Source organism: Neolamprologus multifasciatus, chromosome 9, assembly GCF_963576455.1.
Source record: "Neolamprologus multifasciatus chromosome 9, fNeoMul1.2, whole genome shotgun sequence".
Classification (NCBI taxonomy): Eukaryota; Metazoa; Chordata; class Actinopteri; order Cichliformes; family Cichlidae; genus Neolamprologus; species Neolamprologus multifasciatus.
In genome coordinates, this window is record NC_140447.1 from 31,749,233 (window position 1) to 31,773,074 (window position 23,842).

The 23,842-nt window shown below is 41.4% G+C and overlaps 1 protein-coding gene across 1 annotated transcript in view; it reads left to right on the forward strand.

Moving 5' to 3' along the window:
* The window catches only part of LOC146511908 (NACHT, LRR and PYD domains-containing protein 12-like), a 249,349-nt gene that overhangs the window by 11,527 nt on the left and 213,980 nt on the right, over nucleotides 1–23,842 (forward strand). The window contains exons 2-6 of the mRNA XM_085171639.1: nucleotides 1,775–2,056; nucleotides 4,580–6,365; nucleotides 6,445–6,618; nucleotides 19,104–19,280; nucleotides 22,841–23,035. Of these exons, the coding sequence (XP_085027765.1) occupies nucleotides 1,783–2,056; nucleotides 4,580–6,365; nucleotides 6,445–6,618; nucleotides 19,104–19,280; nucleotides 22,841–23,035 (2,606 nt within the window). The 5' untranslated portion in view covers nucleotides 1,775–1,782. The remainder of the gene's footprint in view (nucleotides 1–1,774; nucleotides 2,057–4,579; nucleotides 6,366–6,444; nucleotides 6,619–19,103; nucleotides 19,281–22,840; nucleotides 23,036–23,842) is intronic.

Consider the following 23,842-nt stretch of genomic DNA (forward strand, 5'->3'; position numbering starts at 1 on the left):
AACTGGGAAATTTAAGCACATTACCCTGTTCTGAGATCTCTTCACTGGCTACCTTGTCAGGTTCGAGCAGAGTTTAAGGTCCTGCTGCTCACCTACAAGGCTTTAAACAGATCGGCACCTTCATACCTCTCCGACCTTTTACATCTTTACGTTCCATCTCGTGCTCTCCGATCTCAGGACTCTGGTCTTCTAAAGGTTCTTAGAGCCAGAAAAAAGACAGTTGGAGAGCTTTTTCTTTTCGTGCCCCGTTTCTGTGGAACAACCTCCCTCAAGATATTCGGCAGGCTGCTCTGTGGAGGTTTTTAAAACTAAGTTGAAGACACATTTGTTCACCCGATCCTACATGTCTTAATTCTGTGGCTTTTAGTTTTTACATTTTTATTGTTTTTAACTTGTGTTGTGTCTTTTACCTGTATTGCTATGTATTGCTCTTATTTTATTTATCTCTTTACTTGTACAGCACTTTGTTTGAAAGCGCTTAATAAAGTTATTATTATTATTATTGTTATTACAAGGTCCACATTTATGGGAACATCTGCTACAGATGTGGGAGAATATTTGATTTCTATTGTAGACAGAAGCCACGGGTGTGTTCAGTCAAACGTTTAGAATAAACTTTGGTCTATAAATGTGTTTCATGATTTATTTTTAACTCCAACTGCTTATTTGTACTACGCTTTCATTTCAGAGTGCAATGAGAAATAAAAAGGATATTTTCAATAAAACTGTCACGATCCTGGGTCTGTGACTCAGTGTTTTCTGTTGTGTATTGTTAATCTTTGATTTCATGATGTATCTTTGTTTATTCTTACGTTTTGGTTCTGTGTTTTATTGTACCTCTAAGTTCAGTCTATGTATTTCCTGCTTTGTTGTGAAGGTCCGTGTCTCATGTCAGTGTGTTTAGTTTGCGTTTCCTCTGTCTCGTCTTGTCAGTCACTCCCAGCTGTGTCCTCCTTCTGTGTCTCATTCCCTCGTTATCCCTCTGTGTATTTAAGCCTTGTGTTTGCCTCTGTTAGTTGCTGGTTCGTCTGCGTATCTGTCAGGGTCCTGGGTCTCCTGCTCTAGTGTTTTCAGTTCTTTGTGATTTTTGTATTATGTCAGTTTTGTTTGTGAGTTATTCTATGCTTCCTAGGTTTTGATTCCCTGCCCCCTTGTTTCTCTGTGCACTCTGTTCTGTGTTTAGTCTTCTCTGTCCATTTGTTCCGCCCTGTGTTGTTGCCTTCTGTGTCTCCCTCTGTGTAACTGTCTATATAGTGATGTGTTGTGGTGCTTTGCTCCCACCCCTTGTGTTCTGTGTTTTCGTCTTCCCTTCGTGTACTTTTTCATATTCGTGTACTGTTATTTTTCTCGGTTTAGGTTTTTGCTTAGTTTCCATGCTCACCTTCGTCATTTCTGTTTGTATCACCATGTGATGAATAAACTCACTTGCATCTGAGCTGCCAGCATAAAGGGTCCTTTAATAATTTACACACGGCTCGCAAACCGTGACAAAAACACTGGAAAAATTGGGCTGTTCTAAAACGTTTGACGGATAGTGTATATATTTAGTTTATATATATTTTCTTTATTTATATAGTTTGTTTTATATTGTAGCAAAGTGTTACTTGGATACTTCTCTATGTGCTTCTTTATGTGCAATTTTGTTACATTCTGAGCCTTAGAAATTTATTGGTGGTTGTGATGAACTGCTGTTAGAATCATGTTAAATTGTTAAAATCAGACAATTACCTCTCCAGCTGTTGTTACAGTCTTTGTGTTTATCGGATCCTTACAGGGTAAAAGATGACGACACCTAAAGAAATCCTTCTGGGGACTTTGGAGGATTTGGAACGTAAAGACTTTAAAAAGTTCAAGTGGCATCTGAAGAACGGGTCTGTAGAAGGTTTACCAGCAATCCCAGCGAGTAAACTGGAGAATGCAGAGAGGACAAAAGTAGTGGATCTGATGTTTGAGACCTACTTTATCAACACTTTTGAAGTCGCTAAAATCCTTTTGGGGAGGATAAACAAGAATGATCTGAGGGAGAATTTAAATAAAACCATCCCAGAACCCAAAGGTAAGTCAGGGAATGACTAAACAAAAAACACACAAACAATAAAAACATTAGTTAACATTACACAGGTGCCATTACCATCCATATAAATAATAAATCCAAAACACTTGCCAACACTTTCAGGAGTGAGAGACTGCAGAAAGCCAACAGTTTGTGTTTTATGCATCTGCACAAATAACCTCCTGTGTACACATGAATATCTGCTCTTTGGGTTGGTTTGATTAAAATGGGACCAGCAGCAGGTTTTCTGCACATTTTACAGATTTATATTGTCCGATTGGTTTTAGAGCTGTTTTATCAACATAAATGAGGAGACAACAACAGTTTGGGACATGTCACAAATATGATCAAAGTGCTTTTTCAAGTGCATCATTAGAAGACATGGCATACATTTACACTGCTATGCAGGTGACACCCAGCTCTATCTGTCCATGAAGCCAGATAACACACGCCAATTAGTTAAACTGCAGGAATGTCTTAAAGACATAAAGACTTGGATGGCCACTAACTTTCTGCTTCTTAATTCAGATCAAACTGAGGTTATTGTACTCGGCGCTGAAAATCTTAGAAATATGGTATCTAACCAGATTCTTACTCTGGATGGCATTACCTTGGCCTCCAGTAACACTGTGAGGAACCTTGGAGTCATTTTTGACCAGGACATGTCTTTCAATGCACATATTAAACAAATATGTAAGACTGCTTTCTTCCATTTGTGCAACATCTCTAAAGTTAGAAATATCCTGTCTCAGAGTGACGCTGAAAAACTAGTTCATGCATTTATTACTTCCAGGCTGGACGACTGTAATTCATTATTATCAGGAAGTCCTAAAAACTCCCTGAAAAGCCTTCAGTTAATCCAAAATGCTGCAGCAAGAGTACTGACAGGGACTAGAAAGAGAGAGCAGATTTCTCCTGTTTTGGCTTCCTGTTAAATCCAGAATTCAAAATCCTGCTCCTCACATACAAGGTCTTAAATAATCAGGCCCCATCTTATCTTAATGACCTTGTAGTACCATATCACCCTATTAGAGCAGCAGTCCCAAACCCCCGGGCCTCGGACCGGTACCGGTCCGTGAGTCGTTTGGTACCGGGCCACGAGAGTTGAGGCTCAGGTGTGAAATGTATAGTTTTCAGGTTTTTTTATCGGTTTTCAGCGTTATTTTGTTATCGTTTTTATCGTTAACTCTGTTTTCCTGGGTCTTTTCACGTGTGTTATGAATAAATTTTCTTTTTTTTGGTACCGGTACTAGTTTTATTTTGTTGTATTTATCCGCGACACCTTAAAGGCCGGTCCATGAAAATATTGTCGGGCATAAACCGGTCCGTGGCGTAAAAATGGTTGGGGACCGCTGTATTAGAGCACTTCGCTCTCACGCTGCAGGCCTACTTGTTGTTCCTAGAGTATTTAAAAGTAGAATGGGAGGCAGAGCCTTCAGGTTTCAGGACCCAAAAAGATAGTTGGGTTTTGTCTGTTGTGTTATTGTAGGTTCTTTACCTTACAATATAAAGCACATTGGGGTGACTGTTGTTGTTATAATTGAAAATCTTTCATTTATTCTACATATTTATTCATTACTGGCTCCATAGTGTTGTTTACGTAATATGTGAAGTGTTTGCTAGTATTGATTTGGTGCTGTATAAATAAACATTAAATCGAATGTGTCTCTATAAAACCTGCCCTCAGTTATAACCCAAGTGTCAGGGCTCAATGACTCATGAAAAGGACTCAAGTGCAGAACCAAAAACCAGAGGCTGACTGACTTTTAACAGAAATGTATTTTACTAGATTTCTTGACGGAGAAAGCTGAATCACGGCTAAATTCAACAGCAAGCGAGGTATTATGAGAAGTGCAGAGCTGAGGCCAGAAGATAAGCTGAGGCAGGTCAAAGGAACAACAGGGGCAGAAACGGGCGGATAGAAACTATCCAGGATCACTGGAACAAAGGAGATAATAATCAGAGTGGGCCACAGTGTAGTGAATGAGTCCAAGATTTAAAAACTAAGAGGTCTTACGTGGCTGCAGGTGGAGATCAGCTGGAGGAGATGAATTAAATCTGGGTACAGAGTGAGATGTGGGTGCACAGGGAGGCAGGCAGGTGAGGAGGGCAGTTTGCAAGAGTGAGTTTTACCAGCAGCGGCAGGCCAGAATCCTGAGGCGTGACTTATGGCGAGAGTTGGAAGATATATCCAGGTGCCGACTAGGGAACAAGAAAAGAGGGTTACGCGAAACAAGCTGAGGAGCACAAGACAAAATGTGAGGCAGAGAACTGACTGTGGTAAGCAGACAGTCTGGAGAAGGTTCATTGTGAGTGCTGCTCATAAATACTGCCGGAGTAATTGGCAACAGGTGAGGAGGAGTGAGGAGTGAGGAGGGCTCCACCCAGGGGAGGAGAGCTGATGCTGTGGAAAGTTAGTCAGACTCACCTGGATCATGACACCAAGAGTCCAGTGAACTGAACACATAACCACAGTAACCAGAATGCAGTTTTCTCATTTGTGTCATTTGCTGTATCTTCATGCAGAGATTGTCCCTGAGTGTCAGCTCAAACTCAAGTCAAACCTGAAACAGACGTTCCAGTGTGTGCATGAGGGGATTTCTACAACAGGAAACCAGACCCTCCTGAATCAGATCTACACAGAGCTCTACATCACAGAGGGAGGGACTGCAGAGGTCAATGATGAACATGAGGTCAGACAGATTGAAACAGCAGCAACGAAACCAGACAGACCAGAAACAATCATCAGACAAGAAGATATCTTTAAACTCCCACCTGGAAGAGATAAACCAATCAGAACAGTGCTGACAATGGGAGTGGCTGGCATTGGGAAAACTGTCCTAACACAGAAGTTCACTCTGGACTGGGCTGAAGACAAAGCCAACCAGGACTTCCAGTTCATGTTTCCATTCACTTTCAGAGAGCTGAATCGGCTGAAAGAGGAAAAGTTCAGCTTGGTGGGACTTGTTCATCACTTCTTTACTGAAACTGAAGAAGCAGGAATCTACAGATTTGAAAACTTCCAGGTCGTGTTCATCTTAGATGGTCTGGATGAGTGTCGACTTCCTCTGGACTTCGACAGAACAACAATCCTGACTGACCCTAGAAAGTCCACCTCAGTGGATGTGCTGCTGATAAACCTCATCAGGGGGAAACTGCTTCCCTCTGCTCGCCTCTGGATAACCACACGACCTGCAGCAGCCAATCAGATCCCTCTTGACTGTGTTGGCATGGTGACAGAGGTCAGAGGGTTCACTGACCCACAGAAGGAGGAGTACTTCAGGAAGAGATTCAGAGATGAGGAGCAGGCCAGCAGCATCATCTCCCACATCAAGACATCACGAAGCCTCCACATCATGTGCCACATCCCAGTCTTCTGCTGGATCACTGCTACAGTTCTGGAGTTTGTCATGAAGAACAAAGAGAGCGAAGATCTGCCTAAGACTCTCACAGAGCTCTACCTACGCCTTATGCGATTTCACCTAAAAACGAAGGACATCAAGTATGATGGAGGAGCTAAGAAATATTCACGCTGGAATCCAGAGAACAAGAAGATGATTGAGTCTCTGGGAAAACTGGCTTTTGATCAGCTGCAGAAAGGAAACCTGATCTTCTATGAATCAGACCTGACAGAGTGTGGCATCGATATCAAAGCAGCCTCAGTGTACTCAGGAGTGTTCACACAGATCTTTAAAGCTGAGGAGTGCCACATGTTCACTGATGTCGTTTACTGTTTCGTCCATCTGAGCATTCAGGAGTTCTTTGCTGCTCTTCATGTCTATCTGACCTTCATCAACTCTGGAGTCAACCTGCTTAAGAAACAATCTCGTCGCTCTAAAATTTTCCAGAAAACACTTACTGTAAAAGACTTCTACCAGAGTGCTGTGGACAAAGCCTTGAAGAGTCCAAATGGACACCTGGACTTGTTCCTCCGCTTCCTCCTGGGTCTTTCACTGCAGACCAATCAGGATCTCCTATCCATGCTGACACAGACAAGAAGTAGCTCACAGACCAATCAGGAAACAGTTCAGTACATCAAGAAGAAGCTCAGTGGGAAACTGTCTGCAGAGAAAAGCATCAACCTGCTCCACTGTCTGAATGAACTGGATGATTGTTCTCTAGTGGAGGAGATCCAACAGTCCCTGAGATCAGGACGTCTCTCCACAGATAAACTGTCTCCTGCTCAGTGGTCGGCTCTGGTCTTCATCTTACTGTCATCAGATCTGGATGAGTTCGACCTGGAGAAATACTCTGCTTCAGAGAAGGCATTTTTGAAGCTGCTGCCAGTGGTCAAAGCCTCCAAGAAAGTGCTGTAAGTGAATCTATGAACAAATATGTTTAATAATGCTAGATGAATAAAATAATATGTCTGCATTGTTATTCTTCCTCAGGCTGAGAGGTTGTAAACTCTCAAAAAGAAGCTTTGAAGCTTTGTCTGAAATTCTCAGCTCCCCATCCAATCATCTGAGAGAGCTGGACCTGAGCTTGAACGAGCTGCAGGATTCAGAATTGAATTTGCTGTGTGTTGGACTAAAGACTCCTGACTGTAAACTTGAAACTCTCAGGTAAGGATACAGACTTTTTGACACTTTTTGACTCTTAAATCTGTAAGTTTATCTTGATGCGGACGTTCAAAGTCAGCACAGTTTTCCTTTTAAGTTCCTGAGTTTATATTTTTGACTGTCAGGTTGTCTGGACAGATGTTTTTATTTCATTTTTTTACTTGTCCCTAAAGTCAGAACTAAACCCACATGTTACTGGAGCAGCCTTCCTGAAGACAGCAGTGTGTTTTCATGCTTTTAAAGCCAAACTCACCTTTCTGACCTGGCTTTCATTTATTATCTATTTTTATTTGTTTATTATATATTTATTTCTACTGTTTAACTACTGCTCACATCTTTTATCCTCCTTTTTAATTGTTCATTTCTTTTTACCCAGTGTTTCTATATTGCACTTTGTATTTCTCATCTATATTTATCATGCACTACTTTGCTCATTTATTGTTTAGTTTTAATGTTCTTACCTGTTCTCTGGTTTGTTTGTTTGTTTTTGCTCAGTTCTGTTTTTCTGAGGTTTTTTAAGTTATTAAATTTGTAACTGTAGTGATTTGTGTGTGTGACAGAGAGGCACTGCTAGGGATTTTTGACACAAGTTGTTCTTGTAAAATCAGTCTGTGAAGGTTCTCAGACATCCAGGTCACCGTAGTCTAAGGAGCTTGGAAAGAAAAGCGTCTGGACTTCTTTAAGTTTCCTTGAAGATATTTCACCTCTTATGAGAGAAGCTTCTTCAGATCTAAGGTCAAATGGTGGAGTGGGGCAGTCAGTGAAAGGGCAATGGTGGTGGCTCAGGGTTTGTATGTTTGGGGGCTTCAGAGGGAAAAGATGAATGCAGGTCTGGAGTTGGTGTGTGAGAGCAGGGAGTGAATTCAGCATCCTGACAGCCTGGATGAAGCTGTCTCTCAGGCTATGTCCACATGTACCCGGGTATTTTTGAAAACGCAGATTTTTCTATGCGTTTGCATCTTTCGTCCACACGTAAACGGCGTTTTTGGTCACTGAAAACAGATTTCTAAAAACGCCTGCCAGGGTGGATATTTTTGAAAACTCAGTTTTTGCATTTACGTAGACGAGAAAAACGGAGAAAACGCAGCATCAAAGGTGTGCGCCTTTTTTGACATCACACTGTGCGCCACGTTATTGTTTCGGTGAATTGAATTTCTACAATACTGTTACTGTTAATTGTTCTCTCTGCAGTGTTTAAATGCTTACATATACACACACAGTTACTGTCCCTCCACACATACGACTCGGTTCTGCTTCTATGCCCCAGCTTTGTTTACTTTTTCCCACCGAGGCTTCTAGACTTCTGATTGGCCAACATTTCTGCACGGTTAGGAATATAGCGCCACCTGTTGCTTTGGCATGTTCCTAGCAGCGTTTTCCCTCATTTCTACCTTTACATGTGGACGGGATTATTTTTTAAAACGAAAACGGAAAATCTCTGTTTTCAAAAATACCCGTGTACATGTGGACGTAGCCTCAGTCTCCTGGTTCTGGCCCGGAGGCTCTTCAGTCTCCTTCCTGATTGCAGCAGGTCCTGACAAGCATGTTGTCAGGACCTGGGGCTTTGCGTGTGTTGATCCTGGCAAGGGATCTCCACACACTGTCTAGGGATAGTGTCACCACCCGATCGTTGGGGGGGGTGGAGTCTTCTGTGCTGGGGTGTCGTTCTGTGCCTCAAAGCGAGAGAAAATTTCATTTAGCTCTTACGGTAATGTGGTGGACCCGACAGCGGTGTGAGGAGTGGGCTTGTAGTCTGTGATGGTCTGTATCCCTTGCCACAGCCTCTGAGTGTCTCTACTGTCACTGAAGCTTTGCAAAATCCTCCTGGAGCGCTGCATTTCCACCTCTCTGATGCACGTGACAGGTTTGCCCTTGCTGTTGTTAGGCTCACCTCATCCCCAGCTTTCAAGGCTGCATTTCTCACCCTCAGGAGCCTGTAGACCTCACCTGTGAGCCATGGTTTCTGATTGGCCCGGACAGTGGTCTCTATGACCTCATCGATGCCTTTTGAGATGTAGCCAATGACAGTTTCTGTATATTCCTGCAGGTCTGTGGTGTTGTCATGTGTGGTGGCCTGTTTAAGGATCTCCCAGTCTGTGGTGGAAAAGCAGTATTGCAGGTCCTTCTGGCCACACACGTACCTGCTTACGAACTGGTTTAGTGACTTTGACCAGGGGCCTGTATGCAGGCATTAGCACAACAGTGATGTGATCAGAGGCACCAAAGTGGGTGGGTGGGGGGCTTTGTAATCTCCTCTCTGGGTGGTGAAAACATTTCCAAAATGTCGTTTCCTTGTGTTGGAAATTCAATGTGTCTATGCAGTAGTAAACATAGGGGGTGTCCAAATTCATGGGCTGCATCCTCCTGAGGACGCGTTTGTAGATCGATTACGTCACAGCGACACGATGAAGGCTGTCCAAATTTGTAGACTCCTCCGTATGCAGCCGACCAATGCGTCCTCATTTTCCCCGAATTTGAAGGATGGGTCGGGTGTGTCCTTCTTGGCCCACCATATCCCAGAATTCATAGCGTGGCCCAGCCAAACTCCAGTTTCCGGCAATGGCGGCCGCTACTAAGTTTTTAATATTACTCTTATTACTCTTTCTGGGTCACAAAATAAACTTTTTTTTAAGGCGAGAAAGTAGCTGTGTAAACTTCAAATATCTGCTCGGTTTATCAAGATATCACATATTTGCAAAACTGCTTTGACGTTTTCGGAGATGTCTGTTACCCACCAGCTCGATAGCTCGCCGGGAGCTCGAGGGTCACTAGAGCCGCAGAGAACGGCAAACTCCCGGCACATCATGTTCAGGTCACCGCGGTCTTTCGCTACTCAGGTTAAACGTAATATATAAGTGACTTAGACAACCTAAAAATGTTATTGTTGGGCTTTTTTTCAGTGTTTTGTTTGTTCCTGAGTAAATCGGTTTGGCTGAGATTAAAGTTATTAGATTAGATTAGACAAAATAAACCTTTACAGTGGTTTGCAAAAGTATTCGGCCCCCTTGAACTATTCCACATTTTGTCACATTACAGCCACAAACATGAATCAATTTTATTGGAATTCCACGTGAAAGACCAACACAAAGTGGTGCACATGTGAAAAGTGGAACGAAAATCAGACATGATTCCAAACATTTATAACTAACAGTAACTGCAAAGTGGGGTGTGTGTAATTATTCAGCCCCTTTGGTCTGAGTGCAGTCAGTTGCACATAGACGTTGCCTGATGAGTGCTAATGACTAAATAGAGTGCACCTGTGTGTAATCTAATGTCAGTACAAATACAGCTGCTCTGTGACGGCCTCAGAGGTTGTCTAAGAGAATACTGGGAGCAACAACAACAACATGAAGTCCAAAGAACACAGCAGACAGGTCAGGGATAAAGTTATTGAGAAATTTAAAGCAGGCTTAGGCTACAAAAAGATTTCCCAAGCCTTGAACATCCCACGGAGCACTCTTCAAGCCATCATTCAGAAATGGAAGGAGTATGGCACAACTGTAAACCTACCAAGACAAGGCCGTCCACCTAAACTCACAGGCCGAACAAGGAGAGCGCTGATCAGAAATGCAGCCAAGAGGCCCATGGTGACTCTGGACGAGCTGCAGAGATCTACAGCTCAGGTGGGGGAATCTGTCCATAGGACAACTATTAGTCGTGCACTGCACAAAGTCCCGTTTGCAGTTTGCCACAAGCCAGATAGCAAGGAAACATTGAAACAATGTTCAGTCAATATCAGGGGATGTCATTGAATCAACGTTGAGGTGTGACGTTGACCTAACGTCACTCTTGCACCCTTTATTGTTATTGAAACAACGTCAGGTTTTGATATTGAATCAATGTTGAAAGCTGACATTGATTCGACGCTATATTTTCTAATACTGTTGACATTGAAACAATGTCAGATTCTGATATTGAAACACTGTTGAACTATGATGTTGATTTTCCACCTCTTTCGCACAGTTGCTTTTTATTGAAACAACGGTTAAATCATGACTGGAAATCTACCGTTCTTTATAATCAGTGTTGGGAAGGTTACTTTTAAAATGTATTCCACTACAGATTACAGGATACATGCCCCGAAATGTATTTTGTAACGTATTCCGTTACATTACTCAGTGAGAGTAACGTATTCTGAATACTTTGGATTACTTAATATATTATCATGCTGTTTACAACTACATGAATGTGATTTATTACTATTACTGAAGGTCCGCGGCTCCGAACCGTAGTAAAGGGACCTCTGACTAATACGTCGGGCTCGTAGCCGAGAAATAGCTTTACTTTGTTGTCTGGGTCAAGTTTGAGACAGAGAGAGGCGTTGAAAGGCTGCTCCAACAGAACTTATTGTTTCAGAGGAAAACACGAACACTGTGTACAGTCGAGTCTTAATAGCTTACTTACAACTGGGCTCGTCAGGCTCTCTTCTTGGCTGCAGTGGTTATTATTATATTTACATGCTTCCAGCTCCCGTTTCTGCTCGATGACAGCTCGTACTTTTCCTTTTTCTCCCTCCTCGCGCTCACAGACACATAACGGGTATGGCAGTCCATTCTCCCTGCAGCACGGACTACACTGCCCATGATGCTACATTCTTTAGAGCCTGTAGCATTCTGCCTATTAGCTTAGTACAACAACAACAACAGGCGCTCTCTCACCCAGGAAACACACAGTCGCAGAGAGAGAGCGTAACCCTGTAACCATGGCAACCGTAACGCTGCCACCTGGAACAACAGAACAAACAAAACCCAAACAGTCCTGACCCGCCACAATATGAAACAGGAAAATACCGCTGTGTAATCCATTTATTTCAACAAAGTAACTGTATTCTAAATACCACCTTTTTAAACGGTAACTGTAACGGAATACAGTTACTCATATTTTGTATTTTAAATACGTAACGGCGGTACATGTATTCCGTTACTCCCCAACACTGTTTATAGGTATTTTAACCAACACTAAACTACTACATGTTTCCATCATACTTAAACCACCTAAACACATAATTGTACTTATTCCTCAAATTGGACACCCTTTATATGTTAAATGTCTCACAATGTATCATGTCAATAGTAACATTCTAAAAACAGAAAGCATCACACATCATGTAACAGAGAAAAAAAAATAAACAAAAAAAGGTCAATAGACGTGTATCGTTTACAAAATATTTTATTAAAAGACAAAGTTTCCTATTAAGATTTCTATGTTTCACGTCACTTTTTAATTTTTACTCCGGGATGGGGATGGATGATGTCAGTCCTGCGCCACCAATATGATCCGGAGCGTATCGGAGCCATTTCTGGACTGGTTAAGCAAAGACCAACTCAGACATAGAGTTCGCCCCTACCTGCTGCGTCAAGCCATCTAGGACAAAAATAGACACACGCACAAAAGTGAATTACAGCACATGAATAAGCTCTTGTTAATTGTCTCCAGCAGGGAGAAAGCATATAAACTCCTAGGCTGATTAACTTCCAGGTGGAAATCAGCAAACTGAGCTGAAAATGTGACATAGGAAATGTGAAACACACCCAGCACATCAATTGATCCCTTTATTGTTCACTTTAGGCTCATAAACTACAATAAACAGTAAAACTTACCAAATATGCATCTGCACAGCGCTGTCTCTTTAAATGCCCATTTTTGCTTTGTCTGGTCCTTGTTTGGTCCCTGCCCAGTTGAGAACCAAGGCCAGCTCGTCTGGCGGCGCGGCGGACTCACACCTCCAGTGTGGTCCCTCCAATCAAGGCAAAGCGTCTCACCTATAAACACATTTTAAGAGATGGAATTAGCATGTCTCATATCTTAAATGTGTTCGCAAGTGCTAGTGTGTTTAATCAACAGGCCGTTGTTATGTATTTTGATCAAATCTGACAGCTATTACACTTTATAGTTACAAAGTGTACATAACCTTTATATACTTACTATTGCCTTATTTGCCTCCAGTGATTGAAGAGCTGCCCCTGCACTGTTTAGCTCCTCCATATTGTGCAAGGGCAAATCCAGAGGCAGTACCCCAGCATCTACAGATTCATTGCAGCAGGGATGGCGGTTGGCTCTGACCTCCTCACGGAGTTTGTTAACTGCTCTGGTCTGACAGCATCGTTAACATCTTTTGTGAGGTTGCATCTGTTTCAAAGAACAATTCTGGAAAGATTAATGGCTTAAGCAGTGAGAGGAGAAAAACTAATATATCCATAAGTGATGGTGTAACATTCTGCATTCAAGTATAAGTTGTTCTAACTGCTAAAAGTGTTTTTGCCTGTCACATATATTTGATATTTGTATATGTAGCTTGCCATCACCAGTGTGTGATTGGGTGGATGACTGAATGTGTAAAGCGCTTTGGGGTCCTTAGAGACTAGTAAAAGCACTGTACAAATATAGGCCATTTACCATTTATACCATGTAAACTATGAAATTCCAAGATTTTCAAACTTGCCTTGTAATAGTGGCCTCACAGAGTCTCTGGAATCTACTAGTGATGGTAAATTTGATTCTTTTTACTGAATCGAGTTTTAATGAGTCACTCACCAAAGTGAATCGGGTTTTTTTTGAGTCATTTGATTCACTGAGTCAGTTGACCAGAGAGTCCAAAAAAATGTACATTTTCACTCAAACTTAATTTGTTTCTCTTTTCATGTAAATCCTACTGCTAAGATGAGTGATTCTAAAAAAACCAACTATTTTATAGAGCCAAAAAGAGCAAAAACATTTCTAAAAATTAAGCAATTTCCTATCAAAATTGCTTAATAAACATTTATTGTTTATTTTTATTTTATTAGTATTTTCCTTAAATGTGTCAAATATATATTTTCTCATCTAAATATCCACTAATGCGCCTTAACATTGGTTGCCAACCAAGAAGAAGAAAAAGAAGCTGTGAACCAGGAGAGAGGGGGTGAGTGATTCGTTCGCTCTATGATTCAGCACAGGAAGGGAGGGGGTGAGTAGCTCAAATGTGCTGTTAGCATGTTAGCAGAGCGATGCTACTGTGAACCGAGGAGCTATTTTCTTGATGTGAGCTTCTGCTCAGGGTTTTTTCTTCCAGTTCAGAGCAGAATTTTTTTTTGTTAAGATACTGGATGTTGTGTTTTTCTCCACAATTTTAATTATAAGCTAGATATATTGCTGCTAACAGCAACAGGGATGAGTCAGTGAGTCAGTTGGGCTTGTGAATCATGATTCATGAGTCAGTAAAGTGATTCTCGAGTATTGAACGATTCGTTCATGATTCGCTCATCACTAGAATCTACAGAAAAAAAATCACAACAAGATGACATTCAGGAGTATAAATTGGTGTTTTGAAGATAAGAGTACAATAACATTGTGATGCAGCTTTAAAACTATTTTAAAAGCATACCATCTATAGGGAAGACATCAACATCAGACTCTGCATGCTGGGGAGATCGCAAAGCTGTGTTGGTTTGTGTGTTGTGCCGGAGTGGCGAAAGGTGCCGGAAGCTGGGTGGGACATTATGATGGATGCTATCAGTGGGCTGGGGGGCAGACTGCGGAGTGGTGAGGGCTGTTTAGAAAAAGATATTTTTTAAGTATTTAAGAATACAGACAACTTGTCAAAAAAGTTTCCTTGTGTCAGACACAGATATGTACAGAGACACTGAACAGTATTTTATTACCTGGTATTTTCACTCGAGGGGCCTGGGGAAACCGTTTTTTTGAAGGCTGCTCATCCTCTGAGTCAGTATATGTGTACAGGGGGTTTGGTCTAAAGGAAAGAAATTGTTGGGTCTAAACTCAGACCCCGCTGTATCCAGGACTTATTCCCGTGAAAGAAAAACAAGGCAACAGCGATCAATCGTTTCACTTGCAAGGGAGGCCTCGTTGATGTCTACCACAAAATGACCCCAAATCTGGCCTCCTCCCACTGCGAATTGAAGCGGGTGCTCTCCAATCACCAAAACTAACAAAGTCATTGAACACGTTTATACAGTTAACTTCACGTTTACCAATCATATATCACAGGTTTACAATTTTTTGTAGTACTATGCTAAAAAGCAACTACAGAGCGAAAGTCTGGGTCAATGGTCGCCATGGCAAGGCTAACAAAGGAACCCTCGAAGCGTTAGACTTGCTTTGTAAGTGAATATAACTGAAAAGTATGAAACGAAATTGTTTTCTTTGTTGAAAAACTTTGTTCGCGGTGCAATTTTTTTGTTGCCGGATTGTAAGATGAAAGCAGACACAATTTCGGGCTTCCACATTTTGCTCCAGGATGCTAGGGGGCAGTGTTGAGCTTTTGTTACCTAGTGGCAACACAAGTCAGCAAGTACCAACGACTGGATTTGGTGTGTGGTAGTAACAGGTAAATGAACTTTTTTTTTTTTTTAATTATTTGAATATATATGAGTGCTTGTGTATAAATACACAAACAATACACACATGCTTTCAATTGTGTAATTTAAGTGATCTAGTAGCTCTGTTTTGGAAGTTCAGTTAACGCTAGAAATGTGTTTTGGAGTTTGTACGTGCTTTGTCTCTAGGGGCCACCACATATATTTATATATAAACATGTATAAATAAAACCACTTTTTTTTTTTTTTTTTTTTTTACATTAGTAATTTCTTTTGTGCATAATTTTATATTATTGTTAATAATAAATTAATTAAAGCCACAAAACAACCTGAAGAGCCGGTTCGGAGCCGAAAGAGCCGGCTCTTTTTAGTGAGCTGAGCCGAAAGAGCCGGTTCTCTAAAAAGAGACGGAAATCCCATCGCTACCGAATAATTTTGCAAGCCACTGTATTAATCGCCTGGGTGGTTTTCACACAGCTGAATAAACGTCAAACAGAAAACTGATTAAGCAGAAGTGTGAGATGGCCAAGATTTTACGCCAGTGTCCTGTTATATTTTAGATAGCAAGGAGCAGACAGCTGAGATTATTAAACTCCACCAAGACAGCGGTGACACAAATCTCAAGGCTAGACAGTCCCATTTCATAGCCGTTTATTTCTGGCCTACCCGACCACCTGTTGACCCGGCCCACATAGACCATGAAGGCCGGGTCCTCAGGAGGATGCAGCCTATATGAGTTTGGACATGACCAAAGTAAAAGTTATTAGAGTCTGACCAATGACTGTAGAAAACATGGACGATGCAACAGCTCCCCAAAATGAAGCCAGAACGTCTCTATCGCCCCCTGGTGTCTGGCTGCAGTATAGGTCATAAATCCCGCCTCCTCCATGTTAGCGGATGGGACTGGGGTCAGACAAATAAATTAATTCTCCTCAGATAATTTTTTAAAGATTCTTTCCTTTGTTGTGGGGATGTCCAAGGGGTCTCCTCTCCCATAAGTTTGATTCTAATTCCTACCGCGGTGATGTTAAATTGGGGTGAAACGTCATCATAGCAGCTTTGACTGGCAGCTGCAGTCACGGAGAAACTTGCGTATCTCTTTTCGCAAATAGCAGATAGAGCGTAGGCTCTGAAAGGAGGGCCAGCGTTTGCGCTACAAAAACACGACCGAGTGTTTTAACCTGACACCCTGAGGTGTTCTTCAGTAAACTGGACTACCCGACAGAAGGACCCGAGGCCCCGCTGCACTTTTTCGGTAAGTTAAACGTGTTTGTAAGCTACTCCGTAACTACCGTCCTTAGCTAGCTCCTGAGACCTAGCTAGCTAAGATGAGCACTCGGCTGTCAGGGTTCGTTTAGCTGTGCAGGTGAATGAATTTACTAAAGAAATCAAGAGAAACGCTCCGGGCTGCTCAGTCACTAATTACTGTTACTGTACTTTTATTACAAGTATTATACGGTAAAAGCAACAGGCTGCACTCTGCTTCAGCTACTGTGCAGAGCTGAATATTAAATATCTTATTAAACAGCAGCATGTTTTCAGTCTCTTACCACATGTAACACCAACTTTAAAAACCTGGCACTTCAGTAACTCCTCATTAATCCGTAAAAACTGATCAAATAGCGAAGATATTTACTGAAACCAACGACTACCTCATGTTTAGCTGGGTTTTTTTTGTAAAAAGATAGCAATGTTAGCCTTTTCTACGGCTATAGGGGATTTATGGTATCATTCTTGGCTGGAAGCAGTGCTTAATCAATGGGGAAAAAACACCAACTTTATCCAAAAACCTCTCATGTTTTTTTTTATTGACAACTTTATTTAGAATTTTCCAATATGACAAAAGTACAGAACAATATAACTCGAATTGCGATTACAAACACTGCCATTGTGAAACTGGTTACGCCACGCAGTGGCAAACAGAACAAAATGCAGCAAGATATTAAAAAAACTTTTGATTATAAAATCGACTATATTGGATTCATATCGATATCGGACATAAAAAGTGGAATCGTTCCATCTCTGCTTTGATTACAGACACAGCTCTGTGTTTTCCAATTTGTCATCATTTTAAAAAGTTTCCATGGAACAGCAGAAATGAGGCTTTACTGTCAGAGGCCGACAGCACTGAACACAACAGCAGACTGGTGGCTAATAAACAGTGAATGATGCAGAAACAGATGTTTGAAGCTGTTCTTGGAGTACACTGAGAGAGAGAGAGCTGTGCAGGCAGGAACAGCCAAAGTCAGAGAGAATTCATGAGCATATTTATCAAACGTGAAGCAGAGTTTGGATCTTCTTTTGCTGCTGCTTCACTCAGTTTTGGTTGGAGACAGATGAAACCTGCAGCTTCAGGATCTGTGAGCTGTCCACTTTCAGCCCCAACGGCGTGTCCGTGTACGTGCCGTCGAGTGAACGATCCACGCTCTGTGTTTCCATCTTTGTGTGTTTAGCTGCTCTCATTTACTGTTTTAGCTGTTTGCTGCTTGTTATGGCTTTTGGTTAAAAGTCAGTAGTTAGTGCATAGTCTGATTAAGTTACATAAGCAAAGTGATAAATAAGTTCAAAGTTAAGAAATATTATAAGTAATTCATGCTAAAAACAGCTACAATGTCTGGGTTCGAATTTTGCTCAGTGAGACCTGGTTATCACAAGCGATCTTTGTATTGTATGTGCGGAAATGGGAGCGAGGGAGCGCTCTGATCATTCGCATATCTTTGACGTATTTTCTCCATTAATGCTGTGAAAAGTGCTTCGGAAGTATTAAAAGAGTGAACGAGTTCATGTACACGCTAAGAGTGCCCTACACGCTTGTACCTTGGGAAACGTTCGTCTTTGTGAGTATTAATGTGTTCAGAAACAACTTTTATATGTGTTTACCTGGAGTGAACTGCGATGCTAATGTAACGCACGTGTTAAGCTAGGCTAATCATTACGTTTGTCATTAAGATGTGTAGTAGCTAGCAATTTATTTTCACTTTCTGTATATTTCAGTTACAAATAAGAAATAGCAAGGAGAAGCCTTGAGAGAGGAAAGGCTTAAAAAGATCTTCATTAAAATCAAGAAAAGCAAGCCTTGTGTGGAGATCTCGTCTATTTTGTTCGCTGGGTGTCGAGCTTCACATGGTCACGTGTCGTGAGGGCAGCACAGTGCTTGTTGAAATAGTTTGTGAGCTTTAAGCTGAGATTCTGGCAAAATACATTTATATTAAACATCGATTCAGGATTGAATGAATCAACATCGTTTTATTCAACTTAAAACCATTTAAATGGGAACATGAATTTTTTACAGCCGCCTCTAATGCTGGGTAATGTCAGCTGGTCCATGTGCAGCTGGCTGTGAGGCTCAGGGAGCGTCTACAAAGTGCAACACTGAAAGAACATCATCTATAAATATTGAGTAATAACTGGACTCTCATACAGCGAGACTCAAATGCCTTTAAACATCAGCTTATCCTGCTGATCCAAGTCCAACACTGAGTTTGTAAAAACATGTTTGTCAATCATTTTGTTTGGTTTCTGAGGAAAATGATTCAATAACTTGCTGCTAATACACAACATTTCATCATATTTCCTCATAACCCTCTTTTGTCTGACCATTTGATCCCATTTGAATTTGCAATAAAGGATCCACAGAGTTTGGTGACAATAATGACAGTAGATGTTTGTGTGATGGAAGCAAATGAGTGTGTGATGTTCTTTCAGTGTTGCACTTTGTAGACGCTCCCTGAGCACTGGTCTCACAGCCAGCTGCACATAGAGACCAGTGTTGTTAGTCCAGGTCAGAAGATGACTTGTTGGAATGAAAATGAGCTTGTAGTTTGTCTGCTTTAATAATGTGACTGGAAAAAGGTGTTGGACTTCAAATATGTCCATTTCTTTCACACTTCACCTTTAAAAGTGAAGCCATGTGGTTCCTGGAAGGAAAAACACGACTTTTTCAGGTCTTTGTCCTGTTTTTATGAGAAATGTACGACTTTAATGTGAAACATTCAGAGTTTTTTCTCTTGTTGTGTTTGTTTGAAGCTGCTTCCTGTTGGCTTCAGCTGTTTGGAGTTTCCATTTTCTAAACTTCTACATTCTGAACCTTCTTCAGCTCTGAACAGATGATGAAACACTGAATGATTTCAAGCACTTTGTCTAATAAACTTACATCTTTCATTCTTTATACAGATTGGAGAACTGTGGTTTGTCAGAGATCAGCTGTGATTATCTGGCAGCAGCACTGAAGTCCAACCCCTCCCATCTGAGACAGCTGGACCTGAGTCAGAACTACTACCTGGAGGATCCAGGAGTGAAGCATCTGTGTGGTTTCCTGGAGAGTCCAGGATGTAAACTTGAAACTCTGAGGTCAGTCAGCATGTTTTAGTTGTGCTGAGATGAATATGATGTGAAAGTTGTGCTGACACTAAACTGCAGACATCAGGCTGATATTATACTGATCCACACTGAGGATCTTCATGGTAAAGTCTGTTTTCTTCTTCTCTGGTTTAGTCCATTGACTGCAGCAGAACAATGTTCACATTTCAAACAGTGAGACTCAACGTATGGCCCGCGGCCCACACGCGGCCTGCCCACCTTTCCTGATTCAGAGAGAGGGGACCCTGATTAACTGTGTAGCTTCTTCCTCACAGTTCTAAGGTTCAAAGGTCACGGCACACAGCAATCTGTGAAACAGTTTGGACCAGGAATTATTGCACATTTACAAACTGACACTGCTGCACGGCATGCTGGGTAATGCTAGCTGCTCAGGTAGTCATATGCTTTGATGTGAGCTGGAGGCGGAGACATTCCCTGATGACATCACACTGAGTGTTGGTGAATATGAAGTTTCCTTGTGAATGATTTCCAGCTTTGACTGTAACAGTGTGAAGGCAGTGATCACAGCAAAAACTGCATGAAGTATTTGGACTGACAGAAACATGTGGACAGCTTTTGTTCTGAGGGTTTAGACAGAGTCGGCCTCTGTGTGTGCTCACTGTGTTTAATCCTTTAAGACCGGTCGGGGCGGGCACGCTCCGTTGTGCATAACTTGTCAGGGTCCTGGGTCTCCTGACCCAGCATGTTTAGTTCTTTGTGCTTTTTGTATTATTGTACTTGTGAGTTATTCTGTGGTTTCTAGTTTCGATCCCTTCATGTTTCTGTGTCCCCTCTGTTCTGTGTAAGTCTGTCTGCATGTTTGAGTTTTCCTCTGTGTCTTTCGGTTCTGAGAGTCCTCTACCTTATGGTTTGTCTCTGTGTTTCTTAGTTGCTGTCTCCACCGTGTTCGCGTCTCTGTGTGATACTTCCTGTTTTACTTTGAAGGTCCGTGTCTTATGTGAATGCGTCCTGCTTTGCTTGTCTCGTCAGTCCTGATTTCTCCCAGCTGTGCCCTCCTTCTGTGTCTCATTCCCCTCGTTACTTCCCAGTGTATTTACACCCTGTGTTTCTCTGAGTCAGTGTCGCGTCGTCCCTCAAGCTGTGTGTTTCCTCGTGTGCCTCTCTGCAAAGTGTGAGTTCATATTTTCCCAGTTTAGTTTAGTTTTGTATGCTTTCCCCTGTCAGCAAATAAAGCTGAGTTTTTTGAGTTCATCCCTCGAGTCTGAGTGCCTGCATCTTGTGTCCAACTCCTGCCTGCCACACAGCGATTCATGACATAACTATTTTTAAATCTCTGTAGAACTGGAACCACATAAGCTAGCGCAATAATTTGTTTTGCATATGAAACCGGAGGAGTTGTACTTACATCTTATGCCATCAGCTTGTCCTCGGTCACGGTTTTCTTCCACTTATAGCTTTGCAAATATTGCATAAAAAGCACTTGCAGCAACAAAAACATAATATTCCAGAAACGCGCTTATCCGATCAGCTGTTTGCAACACTTCCTAGGTTGGAATAGACGTCAGCGCGAACTATCACGTGTCCGCCATTACCTGCCCAAAACCAGAAGTGATGTCATTTTTGTGGAAAATTTAGGTGTTTTTTTTTTTTTTTAACCTTCAGGGCCTTATAAACCTACACTGGTGTTTTTAAAAGTCATGTTTGACTTTATGCTTTTCTGAGTCGTTTCTGGGATGCTTAGAAGTCAAATTGCTGCTGGAAATAGTTTATTTTGATGCACCTTCTGTTTGTTTGCAAATTTGCAGTATAATATTTATTTTCCTTTTTCCTGCAGCATATAAAAATTGGTGTATTCCCGTGGGCTGTCAGAACTCTTAATGCAAACTAGTGTGTAAAGACTTCCCCAACACATCCACCCTGACACAGCTGTTGATCATCTATGTGCAATATCTCAGTCTTTCCATGTTCTGTGCAATTATTTTGGTCCCAGTCTGTTTCAATGTTTCCTACACATACACCATGTATATAGTTCCACTCACATATGTATACATATACACTGTTTTTTGTTTTTTTCTATTTAATTATTTATTTATTTTCCGCCTTCGTTATATATCGGTTTCTCTTCTTCTTACTTTAGCACCTTTGTGGTTCAGCTACCCAATTTTGCTGTGCAAGAAACTGCACAATGACAATAAAAAGCTCTAAGTCTCAGTGTATCTCAAAAATGAAACTATGAAGACACTTGAAATAAATTTCCTGTGGTGGGAAACTATTTTGTGCAACTTTTTGTATTTACAGTTTTGAGGGATAAGCCTCTTGAATTTCTCCAACTAGAAATATATGTAAAAACACAAAAATGATTATCCATTTTTTGTAGTTTATTGCACTTTTTTGGAATTCATGTAGTTTCTATGGACTTAATGCAGACATATTATTACAATTTGGGCTATAATGGTTGTATTGATGTATATCAACTTGAAATGCTCCCAAAGTTTGCTCCACAGCATGTAAAAATATAAAGATAAGCTCTGACGGACTAAAAAACGACATTTTCTGCAAAAATGTCACTTCTGGTTTCGGGCAGGTAATGGCGGACACGTGATAGTTCGCGCTGACGTCTATTCCAACATAGGAAGTGTTGCAAACAGCTGATCGGATCGGCAAAGCGTGTTTCTGGAATATTATTATTTTGTTGCTGCAAGTGCTTTTTATGCAGTTTTTGCAAAGCTATAAGTGGAAGAAAACTGTGACCGAGGACAAGCTGATGGCATAAGATGTAAGTACAACTCCTCCGGTTTCATATGCAAAACAAATTATTGCGCTAGCTTATGTGGTTCCAGTTCTACAGAGATTTAAAAATAGTTACACAAAATGGAGCATGCCCGCCCCGACCGGTCTTAAAGGGTTAATAAAAATATTAGACAATAAGGTTTATTCCAGGAACTGATCACAGTCAGGTCAATCAGCTCTGAGCATGCTCAGTCTGAGTTATGGATACTACGGTTCAAAATGGCAACGGGTAAATGAAAACCAGAAGCTCCGTGTGAATCCAGAGGAGCAGGAACATGAATAATGACAGATGTTTGTGTGATGGAAGCAAATGAGTGTGTGATGTTCTTTCAGTGTTGCACTTTGTAGACGCTCCCTGAGCACTGGTCTCACAGCCAGCTGCACATAGAGACCAGTGTTGTTAGTCCAGGTCAGAAGATGACTTGTTGGAATGAAAATGAGCTTGTAGTTTGTCTGCTTTAATAATGTGACTGGAAAAAGGTGTTGGACTTCAAATATGTCCATTTCTTTCACACTTCACCTTTAAAAGTGAAGCCATGTGGTTCCTGGAAGGAAAAACACGACTTTTCAAGTCTTTGTCCTGTTTTTATGAGAAATGTACGACTTTAATGTGAAACATTCAGAGTTTTTTCTCTTGTTGTGTTTGTTTGAAGCTGCTTCCTGTTGGCTTCAGCTGTTTGGAGTTTCCATTTTCTAAACTTCTACATTCTGAACCTTCTTCAGCTCTGAACAGATGATGAAACACTGAATGATTTCAAGCACTTTGTCTAATAAACTTACATCTTTCATTCTTTATACAGATTGGAGCACTGTGGTTTGTCAGAGATCAGCTGTGATTATCTGGCAGCAGCACTGAAGTCCAACCCCTCCCATCTGAGACAGCTGGACCTGAGTAGTCGCTGGTTGTTGATTAACAAAAACAAACTGCAGGATCCAGGAGTGAAGCATCTGTGTGGTTTCCTGGAGAGTCCAGGATGTAAACTTGAAACTCTGAGGTCAGTCAGCATGTTTTAGTTGTGCTGAGATGAATATGATGTGAAAGTTGTGCTGACACTAAACTGCAGACATCAGGCTGATATTATACTGATCCACACTGAGGATCTTCATGGTAAAGTCTGATTTCTTCTTCTCTGGTTTAGTCCATTGACTGCAGCAGAACAATGTTCACATTTCAAACCTTCAAAGAAGAAGAAAAATCCTCCACTGGATGATTCACTGTGAAACTCTCCAACTCTTCATTCCACCTTAAAGTCTGTCTGACACTGAAATCCAAAGCAAAATGTGCGTTTGCTTTACAGACAGCAGTCCAACACAAACATACACACATCATCCAAAACACAGTCCAACATCCAAATCTCCTCCACTGCCAGCATGAATGATGGGAAAGAGAAGGAGGAACACTCTGACATTCAGGGTTAGAATGAGTTTCATGAAGCAGACTGTGAAGATCAAAGCTGCATTAGAAAGCTTACATGAATGAATGAGTGGACAGAAGTGGACAGAGATCATCTGAAGCACTTCAAAGGCTTTAAATCAGCACATTTCTCTTTATTCTTTATCAACTCTGTTAGTTTCTCTCAGTTTTCTGTGGAATGAAGCTAACAGCAGGCTAATAAGATGCTGACCAATAGGTTTCTATTAAAGGTTGTAATTTGTATATGAAAAAGTGCTTTGGCTCAGCAGGGATCAGCTTACAGGTAGAATACAGCTGCTGGATGGGATTAGCATGTCATAGCTATCTACCAAACTGCTAACTGGGGGGTTTCAGGCCATCTATGGATCATTTTTGCTAACTGTTTATT